The sequence below is a fragment of the Achroia grisella genome, unplaced genomic scaffold (genome assembly GCF_030625045.1).
Source record: "Achroia grisella isolate CSIRO2021 unplaced genomic scaffold, CSIRO_AGI_Agris_v1 utg780, whole genome shotgun sequence".
Lineage (NCBI taxonomy): Eukaryota > Metazoa > Arthropoda > Insecta > Lepidoptera > Pyralidae > Achroia > Achroia grisella.
The window spans coordinates 2,189,863-2,209,517 of NW_026713020.1; the positions used below are offsets into that span (position 1 = coordinate 2,189,863).

The 19,655-nt window shown below is 30.1% G+C and overlaps 1 protein-coding gene across 1 annotated transcript in view; it reads right to left on the reverse strand.

Annotated features, from left to right (window-relative positions):
* LOC131850922 (organic cation transporter protein-like) overlaps nucleotides 1–14,481 on the reverse strand; it is a 41,808-nt gene extending 27,327 nt beyond the window's left edge. The window contains exon 1 of the mRNA XM_059201330.1: nucleotides 14,125–14,481. Coding sequence (XP_059057313.1) covers nucleotides 14,125–14,245 — 121 coding nt within the window. The 5' untranslated portion in view covers nucleotides 14,246–14,481. The remainder of the gene's footprint in view (nucleotides 1–14,124) is intronic.
* Between the last annotated feature and the right edge of the window lie 5,174 nt (nucleotides 14,482–19,655).

Consider the following 19,655-nt stretch of genomic DNA (forward strand, 5'->3'; position numbering starts at 1 on the left):
AATAGTGAACAATATCTTCATCTCATAATCATTAACAAATTACTGGATTCTAACTAATTAAACACAAGTATAAATTGAACAGGCACTGCATTTTGTGGAGTAGACGTTCATATTCCTAACGACAGTAATATATAATTGACTGACAACTGAATATAATTTTAAAGAGCGAAGTAAGTAATTTATTTATTTTCATGGGTCAAATTTAATCAATTTTAAGCATTGTCTTAATTCTATAATAGATACTATATACTTTTGTATTACTATATACATGTATTTACTATATACTTATATAGTAAATGTTTAACTTTTATGTTCATCTCTTACTTCAAATTTGGACACATATCTATTGGTAAGCTACGTTACGTTACATAGATTATGCCTAAACAATTAACACAATATATAAATGAAGAATTATTTTTAGATGTTAACGACATTACTATTTCTATAGATTTCACAATAACATTTGCACATTATAACGGAAAAATATTTTAATTTCAGATGTTTCCAAATCCTTACATTATGTACCATAATAATTGGTCTGTTTTCCTCTGGCTTAATGGCAGTTCCTGCACAAAACAGGCGAGAATTCAGCATCCTGGATATGAACGATGATTCATCAGATGAACTGCTAGAACTGGAACCACTTCATAATAACAAACTTCGTGAATTCAGTTCAGTACTCACTGCAATCAAGAATCAGTTCCGAGAGATTATAGAAGACGTGCTTCTTCAAGTTTTGCAATATTTTAAATTAATATTTCGCCATTACAAAGCAAAATTATTGACGAAACTTAAAATGTATACATTATCTGATGTACTTAGTTACATGTACGATGGAGTAAGCGATTTTGTTTCTTTGCCTGCAGGTGATGTTTTCACAGATGTAGATACTACTGCTGAGAGGCCAACATTTAGTCACCACGAAGAATACTCGCTTGCAACTTTACTTGGTATAGATTGACAATAATTTAGTTTATATTAATAATAATTTAGTAAATTATTCATTTTAAAAGATAGGAGGAGTCTTATTATATAAGAAATATTAAAATTTTCTGGCATATCTGGCATACTTTCATTGAAGGTTTGGAAAGAGCTATATTTAGAACAGTGAATGCGATAGAAGCTGGGATGACAAAAGGTACCTATATTAATCTTAAATCTAACTAGAATATAATTTACTCATATGTATGCAGCATAAGTAGATAAGTATATTATAATTACACTGAATTAATAAACGTCATTCGTCTACTTATAACTGTCATTATTGAATCAGGAATTTGAAAATCATTAATTTTAAATAATAACTACAATATTTTTTACATTCTGAAGCTATAAATCACCTATAATACCTACTGTACCCCCTCACCTCACCAAAACTTTATATAATATACAGTATAGTCACATGTGTTTTGCACATGTTGTTTTTTAATAATGTGGGAATGTTGGCGTATATTAACAACAGTGACATGAAAACTATATAAATTGAATTATGTTACAAAGCAACATACCACAAAAATATTCCCATGCTACCAGGAATGAATCGAAATAACAACAAATCATAAAATGCGTGTTAAAACTATTGTTATTATTAAAGAATATGATATGTGATGATTCTGAAAAAAATTGTTACATTAATTTGCTTATTTATTGCATTGTAGTAGTATCCTAGCAATTAATAACTTGATACCGAATCAAAGATATTAAAAACTCAGAGACAATGCTTGCCGCTACAACTTTGCCCCTAATTTTTGTACAGGCGTATTGTATTGTGATTGTCAACGGTATCGATGATTAAAAATCCTAGAAACAATGCAACAAAGTCTGTTTTCAAATCCCTAACCCTAGAAAAATCCTTTTCATTTTCAAGTTGAGGTATAACACTGCACATACTATACATGTCGCCAAAAAACATATTCCAACTGAGTTTATTCCCAATTATTTTCAACCGAGGTAGATATTCTATAACTTGAAGATGAGAATAGTCATAAAAGATTGACGAGTGAGTTGCAAAAATTATCTATATGATTAAGGCTTAACGGTCTCCAGAAAAGTCAAGAAAGTATATATTAGGGTAGTAATCTATACTTTCTTGATTTTCCATGTCTCCAGGAAAATCAAGAAAGTATATATACCCTATAAGTAAATATATATACCCTAATATATACTTTCTTGACTTAAGGCAAAATTAGACAAAATAAACATTACATACCTACTCGTCAAACCTTTCAGAGGATTGTTAGTTTTTACGACAGTTAGCAATTATTGGCTATTTAGTTTCTATTCTTTCTTTCTACCTCCATGTTTCATATACAGAAACCATCGTGGTTATTTCTAATTAAGTAATGAAACAAAGAAGACTAGTCAAAATTATGAAAACTATATATAGCTGGCGCTAATCGCGTGCGATTATACACCTGTATAATCATATTGATACGATCTGAGCAAAATCACATTAGTATAGTATTCTAATTGTGTCTGTACATAGGTACTAAAAATGTAGTCATACGTTTTCGTCATAGGTCCAGTATCTAGTACAAAATTTTATGGAAGAAGGTACCGGGCCCGAGGTATCTAGACATCTTAGGAGCCGTCCACTATTCACGTCATGTTTTTTTAGCATTTTTTAACCTCCTATTTCTGATCCTCCCCCTTTGTGATACGTTAGTTTTTTTAGAATATTGTCTTTATAAACAAGTGTAAAGTAATCTAATTTCTAGAAAATCAAGGTCGCACTTACACGTCAGTTTTCGGTTTAAAAATCGCGCGTTTGACGCAAAAATAAATACACAAAATATTACACTTCCTTCCCCCTTGTGACATTTCGTGAGTTTTACCGAACCCCTACTCTCTTTCGAGCCTCTCGTGATTAATGTACAACCCCTTACTTCCGATACCCCGAAACAGAAAACTTTAAAAAGTCCTGTTATACGTTCTAAAGGACTAAGCATAAGCTACCATTCTATTTACATATTAATCACCACGCTGCTATTCAAGAATTTGTTGTTTGTAAACTTCACTAACAATATGTCGTTAGCAGCAAAACTTTACGATATTGGGAACTTAGGACATGTACAATATTATGAATATGAAATACCGTCTGGTGAAGCGGTATAATTACCCATTGCTTGTATTAGTAATGTACGAATAATAAGTTAAAGAACCCATCTAATTAATTAAGTATGGTAAGCCACAATACATATTTTCGAGATGCAAGCAAAGCGAGGAAAAAAACAAATAGACTAAAACGCAAAAAAAATGTTTGTATTGGATATCAATCAATTTTCAATATTACAAATTTGGAAATTTAATTGCAATACATATTGGAATTTAGTATTATTTCTCATAATTTTTCCATAGAGCCAAATCGCTCATATAATAGAAAAAGTAATTACAGTTATGCAGTTACTTTGAACAATATATATGTAATTAAAGTTTAAATTATTATACAATATCTGTATACTGCATTTTTAATACCTATGTATTAAAAATAAAGAACCAGGATTATAGAAGATACTCGTAAATAGGTAGGTATAAATATAAAACCCGAATGTATTTTGTCTGGATTACAAAATTAATCGTCTAACATGGTCAGTCAGGTTGATTGAGAATCAAACCTATAGACTACGTTTGTAATACGACTTTCATAATAATTCGACATGGAGGTCATACAATAGAAGGTTCAGTAAAATAACCTTCATTAATTTTATTACAACAGCACGATATTATTAATATATAGATAATAATAGATACTGTTGTCATAAGATATTCATATAAAAATGCAAGAGAAATATGCGTATTGATTAACTTGTTTATGTCATATATAAAAACCTTACTTATATTTTAAATAAGGGTGTTCTGGCAATATAAGTCAAATGATTAATGAATTTATTTATAATGTCCTTAAGTTGACAGATCCAAAACTAATATAGGTTGTTTGCAAACGGAAATGTTAAGAGTACATAAAAATGACAGATTAATTAAAAACATTTTATTCAAGGTAGATACTGTGATAGAATAAATGAATGGACTTGATATTTAAAAATTATATAAGGTCAATTAGGTACATAACGGTATGGCTAAACTTGAACTAAATCTATAATTCAACATTAAAGGTAACACTGATTTCATTCTAAAAAATCTTATAAAATTACTGATCAATCATTACTATTCTAGTACCTACCGTTGATAATTTCGGATAACCTTAAAACCTTCGTCTAAAATCCAGTTAATTAGAATTTTTCTAACAAAAAATAGCGTTTGTCGTTGAAAATCTTATTACAATAACAGTAGATTTCAAACAATCATTAGGGTAATCTTGCATGAATATTTTAATTATTATGAGTATTAGTTACGCCAAAGTTGCGCCACAATGAGACGTTATTTTCTTTGTCTCTACTGGACATTAACTCAAATGAGGCCTTTTAGTGAACTTTAATATCAATGTTTGGTAAAAGGCGGATATTTTTGATTAAATATTTTTTTATCTATAGGTTCCTAAATGCTGTTCTATTTTTAGTAAACCTTCATAGAGTAGAAGGTTTTTAATGCGTTTTATTTTTAAGAAACTTAAAATGTACTTTTAATAAAAAGAGAATATTCAGCAGGCAAGAGCTAATTGACCTTTCTACCAAAGTATATAGATTGATACCACCAGCTGGGTATTTGCCAGTTTTACATACCTTCATATATGTATCATTAAATGATTTCGGTTCTATGGGACGATTACTGTAAAAATATGTAATAATCTAGGGGGATGTACTATATATCTAACTATATAGTGTTTATCACACAGCAGGCAAATATTCTTGGCTCAAAGCCCTAAGAAAATACTTTATTATTTACTAGTATTACAGGTTTTGTATTTAGTATTCGATTAAGACTCATAACTGTAGCTACTATTACTGGCGAAGGTTGGATTTTCTTTCCTTGATTAAGTCATACTGTGATTGTAAAAATATTCCTTTATAAGATCCAATTTAACTAAAAGAAAATGGGCTCCAATTAATTTCTTAATAACCCTTTTTGCAAAGGAAAGGTAATCAGACCAGATCACAGAATAGAATAGAATAGAATAGAAAATCATTTATTCAAATAAACTTACATTGAAGCACTTTTGAATAGTCATTACATTTTTTAATCTACCGCTCGTTCGGAAAGCTGTCTCATCACAAGAAGAACGAGCAAGAAACTTGCGTGTTGCTCTTTTAAATAATTTTATTATTACTTTACATTTTTAAGTTTAGGGTGTGAATACAATTAGCACTAATTCTATTAAATACTCAAATAGAAATAATATTGAATATATAACCAACTGGTTAAACAATTAATAAGAGGAAATTAGTCATAGTGATTAGAGCAGACCAGTCCCTACAAGCAGCACCCGTTCACGAGTATGACGGATGAGCCAGCCATTACTGCGCTCGACCATATTTTAGGGATCCCAATAACGCAGGCCACTACGCCGCCACAAGTCTGGACATTTTAGTGAGCATGACTACTCAAAACACTAGACCAAGTCATAGCTACTTACAATTGCCATCTGATAGTTATAGTATTCAAATTTTACATGAGGATGCATGCGGCAATCAATACAAAAAACGCTTTCATATTTCTAAAATCAATCAATAAAATCAAGAAAGCAATGAGAAAATTAAATTATAACGTTGTATGCTAATAAACTAGTTATTTACTTGATATGTTGTCGTCTATGAATTCGTCTATCCTGTAATAGGCTTTCTTACACAAAAATTGTTTAATATAAGATTTGAATTGCCTCTCTGTCAGATTTAGTGCAGATTCTGGCAGTTTATTATAAAATCTTACGCAATTACCATAGAATGAATTACTGACTTTGTGCAGGCGGCATTTAGGTAATACATAATCTATACATATAAATAAAATTGGACTGTCTGTTTGTAATATTTAAATAACCGTTTAATCCTACATACATATTAATATAAATACGGTACATACACCAACATATCATTTTTTTACAATTTTTGTCTGTCTGTCTTTTTTCCGGCTTTGTTCCGGTTTTGTTCCGGCTAATCTCTGAAATGCCTGGACCGATTTCGACGGGACTTCTTTTGGCACGTAGTTGAATAAGGAGTAACTTAGGCTTATTTACTTTACTTACTTTTATTTTAGAGAAATGAAGTTAAATTCCACGCGGACGAAATCGCGTGTACAGCTAGTTTATAATCAGAATCCTCACTAGTTGGTTGTGTTAATGTCTATAGATGTCGAGTATTATTTTTGTTAAAAATGTAAATAGGTTATATTCTTCATTTATTATCGTATATGCGTTTTATTGTAGATAAAATATATCTATAATAAAACGCATACCGATCCGAATTAGATACCTATTATGTTTTTGTTTTGTAAAAAGGCTTTATTTTCCAACCAATTAATTGATTCAAAAGAGCTGAATATATATATGAGTACTTTGACCATGTCTAATTCAATATACACTGGATGAAAAACAAATCTACTTGTTTAAATATCTACTTGTGCATTATTCATGATTTACATTGCATAAAGCGAAGCTAATAATAAAATAGAAATACAGTTAGGCCCCTACAGGTATTAATTTATGTCTCTACAAACTTCGTCTGTCATATTCAGATTTAGGTACATCCTGATAAACTTACTTTATAACCAACAAAGAATTAAGAAACTTCACAACTAAGTTTCGTGACCGTGTAAAATATTTTTGTAAAACATTCACTTTAACGATTACTGACGAAAAATCAAAGAATAAATTGGTACATTATTGTATTAAGAATTCTGACAAACATTTTTAAGATAACTTAACAGTTATTTAGGTAGACAGTTAATTAGGTAACAGTTATGTATGTTAGGTATGCATATACCTAGCTCTACATGTCTCCTATTTCTAATTATATTATTAAAAAATATAGATAATATCTTCTTCAATTGCTCCCTTTAATAATAAATGCTTCTATTACAGACCGGTAAATCTACTAGGTATCTACAACATCAACTATGAATGACGTATACGCAGATGCATGTGGACAGACGCCGGCATTTATGCAAAGAATTGATATTAGTTAATATGTTTGCATATAAGTGGTCATTTTATGGTTTGTATTCTCATCGCTGAGATTAATTAATTAATTGCACATAAATTGTTGACGACTATTTGTTTAAAACAAATAGATACTCATATCTAACTACTTAACTCACTTACAAGACACGACTATCTACCTTCAAATATAATATAATATCGACCTTCAAATGCAAAGGTTAAGTTCAGCACGTCTATGCGTACAAATATTATCCCAGATTCTATCTCGGCGGATTCAATATTAGAAAAGGTCTTTACAAATTTCATTGTTCTGGCCAGTAATGGCCAGTTATAAGTTACAATACCTTGTTAGAAAATAGCGTTCTCAAAAGAATTGTGAATAAAATTAGTACCTACTTCTATTAATTAATTGAGTACTGTAAAATCTGAGAATATACTAGTACATCGTAGATTCTGATATTTTACTCTATTATTTATTTATTGTAATAAAATGCAGATCTAAACAACATAATCGAGATCAATGAGGAATATCATAAATCCATTAAGCAAATACTGTGTAATTATATTACTTAGTCAAGTGTTATTTTTATCTAATCGTTACTATTCTTATAATCGACGCCTCTATTTTTTTCATCTCGACAAAAAAGTGGCTAATTCCGTCCACCAAGAATGACAAAATGTGCGATCGCTGATGACCAGGTTTATGCTGAGATATGGCACGTTTACTCTTGACATCGTAAGCAGGAGCAAGTATCATATTAGTAACGTCATTCATAGTGAAATGAAGATTCATTCGCTTTTCTTGTTATTGGACTATATGAAAAAATAATTAATCGGGTTCATTAATAGCCATATTAATATCATTGATTCGAAAGTGTCTGTCAAGGAGTATCTGTTTACTCCGAAACGACTGAATTTTCCTTAATATAATTTGCCATGAAGTCGAGTACGATCATAGTCTACCTAATACCTAGCTGTGTAAATAACATAACAGGTAAATATAAAAAATAAATTCACAAGCACATTAAAGGGCAATAAATTAAAGCATAATAAATCCTACATATAATAGAATTGTCATAGGTATGATACATAAATACGCAAAGCCTTAGATACTTATATCAAATACATATAGTTTCTATAATATGCTAGCAGGTAGCATACATGATTTTACTTTATTTATAATATTAATCGGTATCAGCAATTTGTCTGCTATTTAAATAACAAGCCTCGTATAGATCATAGCTGACAGTTCAATGATGCGTGGATTGATTGATTAAACATATCATAACTTACAATTACAAATAGTCAATATAGTATGTAACTGTATAGGTACAATTGCGTATTATATCTAATTGTAACACAGTTTTGCGCAATTATTATAATTAAATAATAATAATAATCATATTTCTTTGCTCTAAATATTATAGATAAAAGGTTACTTTAACTTAAATTTAGTCCCAGCAAAGTCAAAATTAATTTTTAATTTCAAGTTAAATTCTCCGAGATATAATTAGCTGAGGTAGACTGTACAAAAACATTTGCGTATGCACCTTAATTTCACCTAGGTATAGTATTTAAGTAACTAAGTAGATTGCTTGTTAGGTGTGTTTCAGACGTAAGATGAGATTAGGCACTCATAATAATTAAATACTGGATAAGAGACATAACATCGTACCTCAGTCTTTTGTAATGGCAACCAAGGAGTGTTATTATATAATCATGAAAGCGTCCGTGGGTTGTTCATGTACATTTCAGTACATTCATGTACACTAAGTGGATCGCCATCGCCAGCTTGTTTGATATTCTAATTATATAAAAAATACAAAATATGTAGTTACTATTAAATTGTGTTATTATTGAGCTACAAAAAAGATGTTAATAGTAATTGTAAACCATATTGAAAAATTAATAAGTAGCTTCATACATTATAACCAGTCTTAATGCCAGAAAATAGAGATCTAGAAAACTCGCATAGATACTTCACAATTCTCGACTTTCTCTGTCTACTCCTACACATTATTGTGACATGGTAGGTACTTGTGTAGGTATATTAACTGAGAGGTTTCAAAAACGAAGTTAGGATTTTGTGCAATCCGTAAATGGGGGAAAAATGTATGGGGGATACAAAAATGCTATGACTACCTCATACTAAATACATATACATCTGTAGATACTAGGGGTAGAGAGATATGACGAACACAACCATACTTCTTGTGTAAGTGGAAGCCTATATAATACCTCAATTTAAGAGTAATTTTCTTAAGAAACTAACATTCAGTACTAGGTATCTACAAACTAATTGGCATCATGATGAAATTAGAACACTAAACTTACGAGTATGCCGTATTTATCAAGGTAAATAATCTGCTTAGAATAATAATTTAGGCTGTTCTACTCTAATCTCAATTCTCTCACGTAGATTACACAATTTACATCTCACAAATGCTAATCATGTCTGGCATTGGCTCTACGCAGTTTTGAAGACCCACTGTACCTAAAGTTGTGTCATTAAAATAAACATTAAATAAAAAAATAACAAATACCAGATCATAATCGCTACTTCGAGAATTTCGTATTGTTGCAAAATTTAGCTAAATTCTCAACGAGTAAGTATATTTATCAAGGGGCTGAATTCTTAAATTTTAAACGTAGATGTTGAACATATTATTTAAAAAATACCTAGTATAAAAATAAGTTATTATTAAAAAAAATAAAAAGCAAGTACCTACTGATTTTCTTCCGATTTTATAAACACCATGAAGTCACCGTAAGAAAAAGTTTTATATTCCTTGCATACCTTATCATAGTTTTTCATAAATATATTTAGTTTTCACAACTGTATACAGTACACAGAGGATTATAATTATGTTTTTATTCTATATAACCTGTACTCGCTCGGGCATAACTTCGGCTAGTTTATTAGTTTATGCGATTCCTACCGCAACCGCTCAACCGCTTAAAGTTTATTGAAAACATATTTCCGCTACGTAGTTCTCGGTATAACGTGCGTAAAACATACGTAAGTACAAATCTTCCACACAATCTAGCAATATTGAAGGAAGCGACTGATATAAACTTGAACTTGCAGACTATGGGCACTAGATCATGTCAAAAGTATGCTGACATGGCAATTATAATTTTAATCGTATCTTTATAGCGAACTTTCTTAATTTTAAGTAACTACGAGTATCATCATACAATAATCATATAATTTGGATATATTATACTCTATGATCAATAATTAAAAATTGTTTCAAACTGCTGAGAAGAATTAAACAAAATAGGATGATTACGTTATTTTTTAAACGTCTTGTAAATATTCTTGAGGTAAGTAGCACATACTTGATAAAACACATTACTGTTTTTGTATATAAAATTTCTACAAAATATAAAGTAGTAAATTTCTCATATATTTAATTAAATATGAATGTCCATTGCTGCGTTAGACTTTAGAAATAATAGAATATATATATAATAATTTATATAAAAGTAAATTTCAATGCAATTTATATATTCTATGGTAAATGCGTTCGATCACGGCTACCAATACTAGACGTAAACTAAACGTGGTAAATATATATGATGTCCGTGTTTATATTAATAATTATAGATTTTATCTTGATTTCATTTTGAATATATATATAATAACAATAAGAGAGTCATTGAGTAGTAGTTTGCTGACTATACTTGTATGTGAGTGGTTTATACAAATCAAATTCATACGGGAAATGGGAGCAGCAGGAATTATCAAGAGTTGTGTATAATTTTGGAGCTAATAATGATCAATGTAAGTAATTTACCATATTTCTTTATTTGTTGTACAAACAACAAAAGGTAAATACGCACACTATAAAATTCAATATTCGCAGAACTGTTGTTGATCCTATTTGTGGTTGTAAATATCCGTTGATAAAATTCCAAAAACCGGTCGAGAATATATATTAAAAACAACGCAATCAAATATACCTACTAGTATATCAGCCTACGATCGAATGTAAGTATCTAACCGACGGATATAAATAGTTAAATATTGATTAAGTCATTGAAGTACCCCATTTTCTTACTTTGGTCGCGATAGCCCTTGTACAAGTTTTAGGAACAACCTCTTCATGATTAGGGCCTTACTTAAAGGTACACGCGCACGTCTCCGGGGTCCATGTTTAAGGCTACTATAATATATATTATATTATATATATCTATTATAAGTATTTACCTTAGTTTAAGTTTGTACATAAAATTACACAATACCTTTTAATCTTAGTTACTTAATTTATTTATTAATTTATATTGTTACGGGTTTAACTCACGAATACGATAAATAATATCAATAGTGCAAAACCAGGTAAGTATCATAAAATAATATAATAATGACAAAAATTATGACTAGATAATGAAGCACCGAATAATATTTATTTAGACACTTATGTGCTGAAGTACGTAAGTCGGACAGAACAAATATATAAAAAGTAAAGATCAGATTAACAGAAATATCTTGAGACAATCGTCATCTGTTTGATAATACTGATTTTGTTCTTTAGAATTTCATTATGGACAAGCTCTTGATTGAATAAAATGAATTTAATAATTTTGATAACATCTTGATCAGAACAATAAATATCCAGTAGATATAACTGGATCTGCTAGGCCGAGGCCGTGCGTATACAAATAAAATTTAAAATGAAAACTAAAATTAACTTACTGATCTAAAACTTACAGAACAGAACGTCCTAGTTATAAAAGATACGTGTTATATTTTAGGATAAAAACCATTTCATTTTTATTCACATCCCATAATCAACTTGAAAAAAGAGTGGATCATCATTCACTCTTCTTCTGTGGATATTAACAGAGCATTTATATCATAAAAGCATAAACTTATTAGAACAGTAATAAGCACCGACTCACACCGTTTTGGTACTATTTCATCAAAGAGCAGTTTGCTCACATATTCCAGTGCTGCCGTTTGTTAAAATGTATTTTCATGTATATAAATGAGAATACGTTTGTATCACAGTAACAGTTATACATCTATACAAATAAATAAAATTGGCTTTACACGAAATGCATATTAATGTAAATACGATGCTTACTTCAAAACATAAATTTAAAATAATTTTGTCTGTTTATCTGTTTGTTCTTGCTATCTTGCTAATCTATGATACGGTTGGACCAATTTTGACGGGACTTTCTTTTTAACTAATGTTATAAAGAGTAACTAAAGATATTTTTATTTGAGAAAATATATTTATTTTAATAAAAAAAATTCCACGTGGACGAAGTTGCGTTTAACATTTACTGTTGCATAAAAATCTATACACATAAATAAAATTGATGTAATTGTTTGTAATTTCAAATTAATACCGGCACTTACATCAAATAAAATATTTAATATATATTGGTCGTATGTCAGTTTGTTTTTGCTCTTCTCAGAAACTGCTGCACCAATTTTACTCGCAGATATGTCTTACGTCATAAGGGGGGTTATACCAAGATACGATATTTATTTGATATGAATTGATACATTTGATATGAATGAATACAGATTGCTGCAAGGTTTGTGCGAAATGAAACCACGACCACCTAAAGGAGGCAGACTGGGAGATAGTGTATAGACAGGATTTGTATATATAGAGTATTATTGCTTATTTGACCTCATTTAATGATATAAAATCTGAAACACCTATCTTTTCAAGAGTAAACTGCAAAACGAATTTTAACCAAATGTTGAATTCTGCATAGCAAATTTTTTCTAAAGATTTTTCAAAAAACATAATATACTAATATGTTTAGTATTTTGTTCAAAATAATTAAGATAAGAAATTATTGCTGTAGGTACACACATATTACTGGTTATTTTCAGTGTTTCTTCTCTCATATCAACTTCAATCATATTGTACTTTAGGTAATGAAGTGATAACATAAATCAACTTTCTCATCTAAATAATCTATTAAGCATGAAAAGACAAATTTAGATACTATTTATTTTTGAAGTCGGTTAAATATCGTTAGATATGTATTCTGCGGGGTTCTTAAAATGTTAAATGTGGAACTGGTTCCTACAAAACGGGTGCCGCCTCAAACCGCGTGTCAAGTTTCTGACTGTTTTAAAGCTTGGTCCAAATATAATAATACTGATCCGTTACTTTTCCTTCATTCGTATTTCAAATACTATACTTTGTGAAGAATGTAAACCGTACTATATATATATAGTATGTATGATAATTTCAAACAACATATATTTTATATTTATTGTTCAAGAAAGAAATATATGATAAAATTATAGTATTAAAAACTTTTCATTCTAATACTATATTTTTATCATATAAAAAGTTGTGAATGAAAAAAACTTTTCATTCACAAACAAAACTACTTAAGCTACTTCTAAGTGTTTAGAATAATAAATTTAAGGTTATAGCAATTGATTAATTCCGAAAACTTACCATAAGAATATAAGAAATAATGAGCTAGGAGACTAATTTTTAAAATATACTTTGATGTTAATCAACTTTTAATGTATGTTGAATACTTGTTCCTACATAAAAACTATATAGACATATAAACATATAGGATTATTTTCATCGTTATTTTTCCGAGTGCACACTTTTATTATCTAATGCAAAATGTTAGTGTAAAGTAAAAGTAATGAAAAAATAAATTATATTTATACATCCAGATACATCCACATAATAAATAATTAAAAACCACTATTGAAAATAATACATTTAAGGGTATCATGCTATTCAGAAATCAATGTTTAATAGATAAGTACCTAAATATTTAAAATCAAATATACTAGAGTATATTTGATTTTAAAATATTTAGGTGTTAGGCATGAAAAGTTAATCTAATTCCGATGCTTTTTAAGATCATATATTTTTTGTTAAATAACCACGAAAAAAATATTTCCATGTAAGACTGTCGATTGAATGGCCCATCCACGTCACAGTGGATACCTATTGATGACGGTTTTACTGTTTACAAATTTTCTCGCTTGTCCATTCACCAGAACAAATCGTGTTTAAACGACTCTTGACAAATTCATATATTTTACGTATTTAACGAATTCAGAAACATACTTGTTGCGTGTTTTCTTTTATCAGGCAATAACTGCAGGCTGTTAGGCTTCTGTAACAACTCCTCCAACTCTGGGGGTTGGTCCTCTTCATTGTTCTTTGATTTCATGTTAGTGTTTTTCATTTTTACAGCGAATTATCTATATCATTATTCAAAATATAATTTGTAACAATACACATTACGAAACACTGCAATATAAGTGACACCATGAGTAAAGACGCTGCGCGACGCGCATTATGGCGTTTAGTCCTAAATTCACAAATAATAGTCTTTTATAAAAATAAGGGAAGTTCCTGTGTATTTTACGTGATGACAGTTCAGCTGTGTGAACAGTTTATTAACACGATGATGCTTTAAGAGAGCCGCGCGGTGACTGAGCGCGCCTGCCGGTGGTCAAGGGTACGGTCAAAACACTAAAGCACATTTCACACCCACAAAATCCAGCATAAAGGTGCCACTGGAACCTGCTGAATAATCAGTCCCATATAATAAACACAAGCGTTTTTATTTTGCATTTGTGTTTTGGCTTGTAATACGGGTCAAGTACTAGAATACTTAGATTACCTTCATTATCGTCAAAACTACTATATTTTTATAGAAATACTTTCTCTATCAATTAATCTTATATCATTAGTTCTTACTCAATTTAGAATATAATCTGTCTATAAATGGAGTAGAATTATATACATTATTCTCATTTCACCTTGCAGTTTTCAACAAAGTTTCTTTCAGTATCTGATAATTTGCACAGTCAATATGGCTCATGGCTTGGCTGGAAGAGGTGTCTTTTGAGGTGGAGTACGTCCACCCTTGCTCACATTTTTTATAATTATGTTATATTTTATTATACATGTATGTCCAATAAATAATATATACTTAGTAATATTTTTTAGAAAGATTTAAACAATATTCAATATTTCTGAATTATAATATTATTTTAAAATACTCTCATAACGAATTATAGGTTGTCTTAAAATGAGTCGAATATCAATGTAAACATAAGTACATAATAGTTTTACAAAATAATATATAATACTTTGTTATAACTAAACCATTATTTTTAAGAATTACAAGAATGGTTAAAGAAGAATGTTATTAGATAATTACCGCTTTAGAAATAAATGTTATTTCTGTTTTATGACTGGAGTTAAAGTAAACAAGCTGACGGACCTACTCATGATAACCCAATAATGGTTGCCTATAAATCTGAATAGAACTACGGGCCGTTTACATGATGCCATTTCTGAGGACCGATATATCATGCATCCAAATCCTAGATAATTCGTCACATCTCGCTCTTCAGACTAGAAGAAACTAGCAAAGCAAGTTGCTTGGAGGCAGAATTTAGCAAGCAACTTTACACACTCCTTTTAATTATGACGTGAAACGTCGTACCCTTAAATTATTTATGCATATCTACTTATTTTAAACATTGGTTTGTTGTGTAATTTTCAAATTGAGTCTTATAAAAATAAATATGAAAAGCAATGTTAAGGATGCGGGTTATACAATTCTATGTCCATTGAAATGGCATTTCTGTATATTGATATTTATAATCTTAGTAATCTATTAATAATCTACTAATTTATAATACATGCTGCTTATTCAATAAGTATGCCATTTAAAACACAATATACCTACTGTTATCCTTATAGCAAACAATTAAATAGATAATAAATGATAGTTTATCAATTAATGATATGAGATACACCTAAGAAGAAACTACGCCATAATTATCTACTGTAAAACATAATATTTATACACAGGTAAGTACATAAAGGAATTCCACATATTGTAACATAATATTCTTACGCAGCAAGAAACCCATTAATCTAAAAGAACAAGTTTAGCATCATCCGCGGTCCTCCTCATTATGTAAATTTTAATTTGAACTTTATCTGTATGGTATAAGGTGTGTGTTGGTATGTCTTTTAAGTGGTTTATTATTCATATTTTATTATTCCCTTGGAAGTCAACTTTAAAAAGGACCACGTTGAATAAACGCATTCAGTATTAGAATATAGTATCTATTCAAATTCGAATTAAAGCGCAGTAGTTATTTCGTTACTTCGTAATCTGAATAATGTAAAATTGAAAAGTATTAAACAGTAGCCACTTCATTACCACGTTAACGGTTTCATGTTGAAGAAAGATATATAAAAAGTTTGGCACTTTGGATATTATCCGATGGGTCTTGATTCTGTACTCTGACCACCAATTGGGGTTAAACCTTTATACATACATACTTAAATGCAAGGAAATCATGTTATAGCAATGGTTGCAACGTTGAGTTGAAGGGGAAGAGACTCTTAAGAGAAGAAAAAGTAAGTACACTTTGTAAAAAATCATTTGCATGGGTACCTCACTCTCAATGTAGCGGTCAAGCAGCTTGCTCTATAATATGTGAGATTAAACAGTGATTTTACAGGATAAGAGGAATGTCATTTGAGAGGTATATGGGCATCACATGTTAACATGACGTGCAGTGCTGTTCCTGCACTGATATAGACGACTCACCACTTATAATCAGATGGGTCATCAGCTTTTTGCCACTCCAATTAAGAACAAAAAAATATATTATATTTAAAAAATCTTGTATCAAGTATACCTATTGCAATTATGAATTAGCCTTCTCACTCACATTACAAAGTCCTTGAACACCGTTTAAACAACGTGGTTGTAGATACATCAAAATAAAGTTAACATTTCTTAAGTATTAATCATATAAGTACTAGCTGCCCCTGATATCTGATAAAAAATATATGTAACTCATGCACTGTGTGAAAGACTATGCTTATTATATTCTAGTAACTATCTGCCGTGTATTATCGCGAACTTGCTATACAACACATAAAAAGTATTTATTAATACTTAGTTCACGCTCCTTACCAATACTTCTATAATATTTATTCGTAATATAAAGATATCATGTAGGTACCTATACGATAATAAATTAGAAATGTATGCTGTATTTTAAAATATAAAATATATATCTATATGTTTCATTTTATTGTATGTCATTTACTGTATTTTCACTATTTTTATAATACCTACTATTAAAAATATCAGATTTATATTTTTTGTGAAATTCTTTTAAGTTGGGTATGATTTTGTTAATTAATGGTAAAATATTTTTAATAACAATAAATCTGAAAGTGTACCTATTTCATTATAAAGACCGTGATATCATCACTGAAAAATTTTATTTATTTACTCTATAACCACAGTGCCACCCACAAATACCTATGCGGTTCTTCTCTGACCGCAAACCTTTTAAATTCGACTAGGTACGGTACGAATCATACAATAACATCTAACAATACTTCCATCTATTGGTTTTACGTTTTTCATTTAACTAGTTCATTTATACTTAACACTAAATTAATTTGTATTAAATTTATACAGTATACTTAGTATGATTTATCTAGGTACTATTGTAACATATCCTCTATAGGCTGCATTTCGACAAAAATGCTTAGGAACTCCATAACCTCATTTTCCAGCACCATTCCACCACCGTACGAGACACCCATATACAGTTGACATTCCTGCTGCTCGTACCAATCGATTTGCTTTGATATTCGTTGTGCTAATGATAAAAACCTCATGTATTCAGAACACGGGTAGGCGAGTTCTTTTTGTGAATTATCAGGTAATCGTAAATACAAGATATAACAGGAGTGGTGTTCTTATTAACGAGGAGAGTGACCCTGTTGCTAACAATAACATGGTAATCTTAAGTCGACCCTCATGGGGTCCTCGCTGGAAACCATCGTTAATTCCAGCTGAATTTCCTACGACATGCCAACTGCGGGTCAGACTTTATATTATTATACATCAGCGAATGGCACCATAACGCAAACAAAGTCGAGGGCGTCGTCTTGTGACCCATATAATGAGCTATCACTAAATATTCGCAAATCTACTTAATTACAATAGGTACCAATTTCTAGAACAAAGCATTATCTTTCATGATTAATTTTTTTATTTCATGGTCGATGTAGCATGCAATTAGTGCATTGTTAAATATTACCGTGGAATAAAAATCATTGAACTTATTTTATAACAATGAATGAATCGAATCCGATGAATGAAATGTTCTGTGGACAAAATTCTTCATTTACATTTGTTACAAACTGGTGTAGTGTTTAATGACGTCGTTACTTTGTCACGAATGTACGTACGTACTTAATTACTCCCGCCCTTAAAATAGCAATAGCAACCAAACCGGAGAATTACTTGACTAGAATATTATGCGAATTATTAATTCGAATGTATACGTATTTAATTTCATAGTTTTCCTGATTTAGTAAACAACGCAAATTTATTCTGATTAGTATATCATCATCACAATCTATAAGTATTAAGATCACAAAATATAGTAGTTGGTACTTATATTTTGTACAGCAGTCTCTTTGGGAAATTCGTAACGGAAAATGTAGTCTTTCATCGACGTCTTGCAACAGATAATATAATTTCATATCAATATCAATCATACCTATCTTAGACAAGCAAGCTGACAACTAACCTGATAGTAAGCGGTACCTAACCGTAGCCTATATATTATACATGAACACCACATTGGACATCACGATATCATGACACCTGTGAAACCACTCATGCTACCTCTACTGAAATTCTCCGGCGGCGACAGTAGTGACATTATGTAATTTAAGACCAATGTAAATACACATCAATTATTATGAAATTCTTCCCTATAATTAAAAAAAGTATTAGTACTTGGAGTTTCAATATTAACAATTAACCAAATTAATCTATCTATAACTATAAATAATATGTATATTTTGTATATGTGTATATATTAGTTGGTGACGCGTATTATTTATTGTATGTACCTGTACCCAGCACTCCACAATTCCTCCTAGTCACTCAGTGGTTGACTGGAAGAAATCCCCCTTTTGGGATAGTCCACCATTGTACCCTTTTAGTTACATATACGCTAGGCCTAACCACGTACTAATTTAATGTTAACTAGGAGTACAAACTTCTTGAAGTTTTCAATGCCAATGAATTTATGTATGTAACATTACCTTTGCACCTTACCAAGTAATATATTATATGATCCGTCAATGGGAACTTTAAAAATATGTAAATATAAGATCTCTTCTGTCGTAGCCGCGGGCGTGGGGTTTCCCTAGCGGTGACAAAGTTAGTGGTTTATACAACATTGCTATTTTTAATAAGGAAGGAAAATGTTGTAGATATGTTGCCTTAAGCATACCTTAAAAATAATTACCTAAAAATTTTTATTTCAAAAATTGGTTTAATAATATGCAGCGGGAACGAGCATGTGGATGTATACTCTTCGTACAATCATAGATAATTTGATCTGACCAAATTCTCTTTATTTAGCCTTTTCTTATCTACATCGCACCTTCTCTTCTACTATAACTTTCCTATTATTCTAAATTTTATTGTTAAAAAACTAACTTCTACAAATATTGGCGACTCGTCACCCGTGTCACAGATAAAATAATATTCCCGTATTAAATACCTAGAGTCTCGAGAAAAC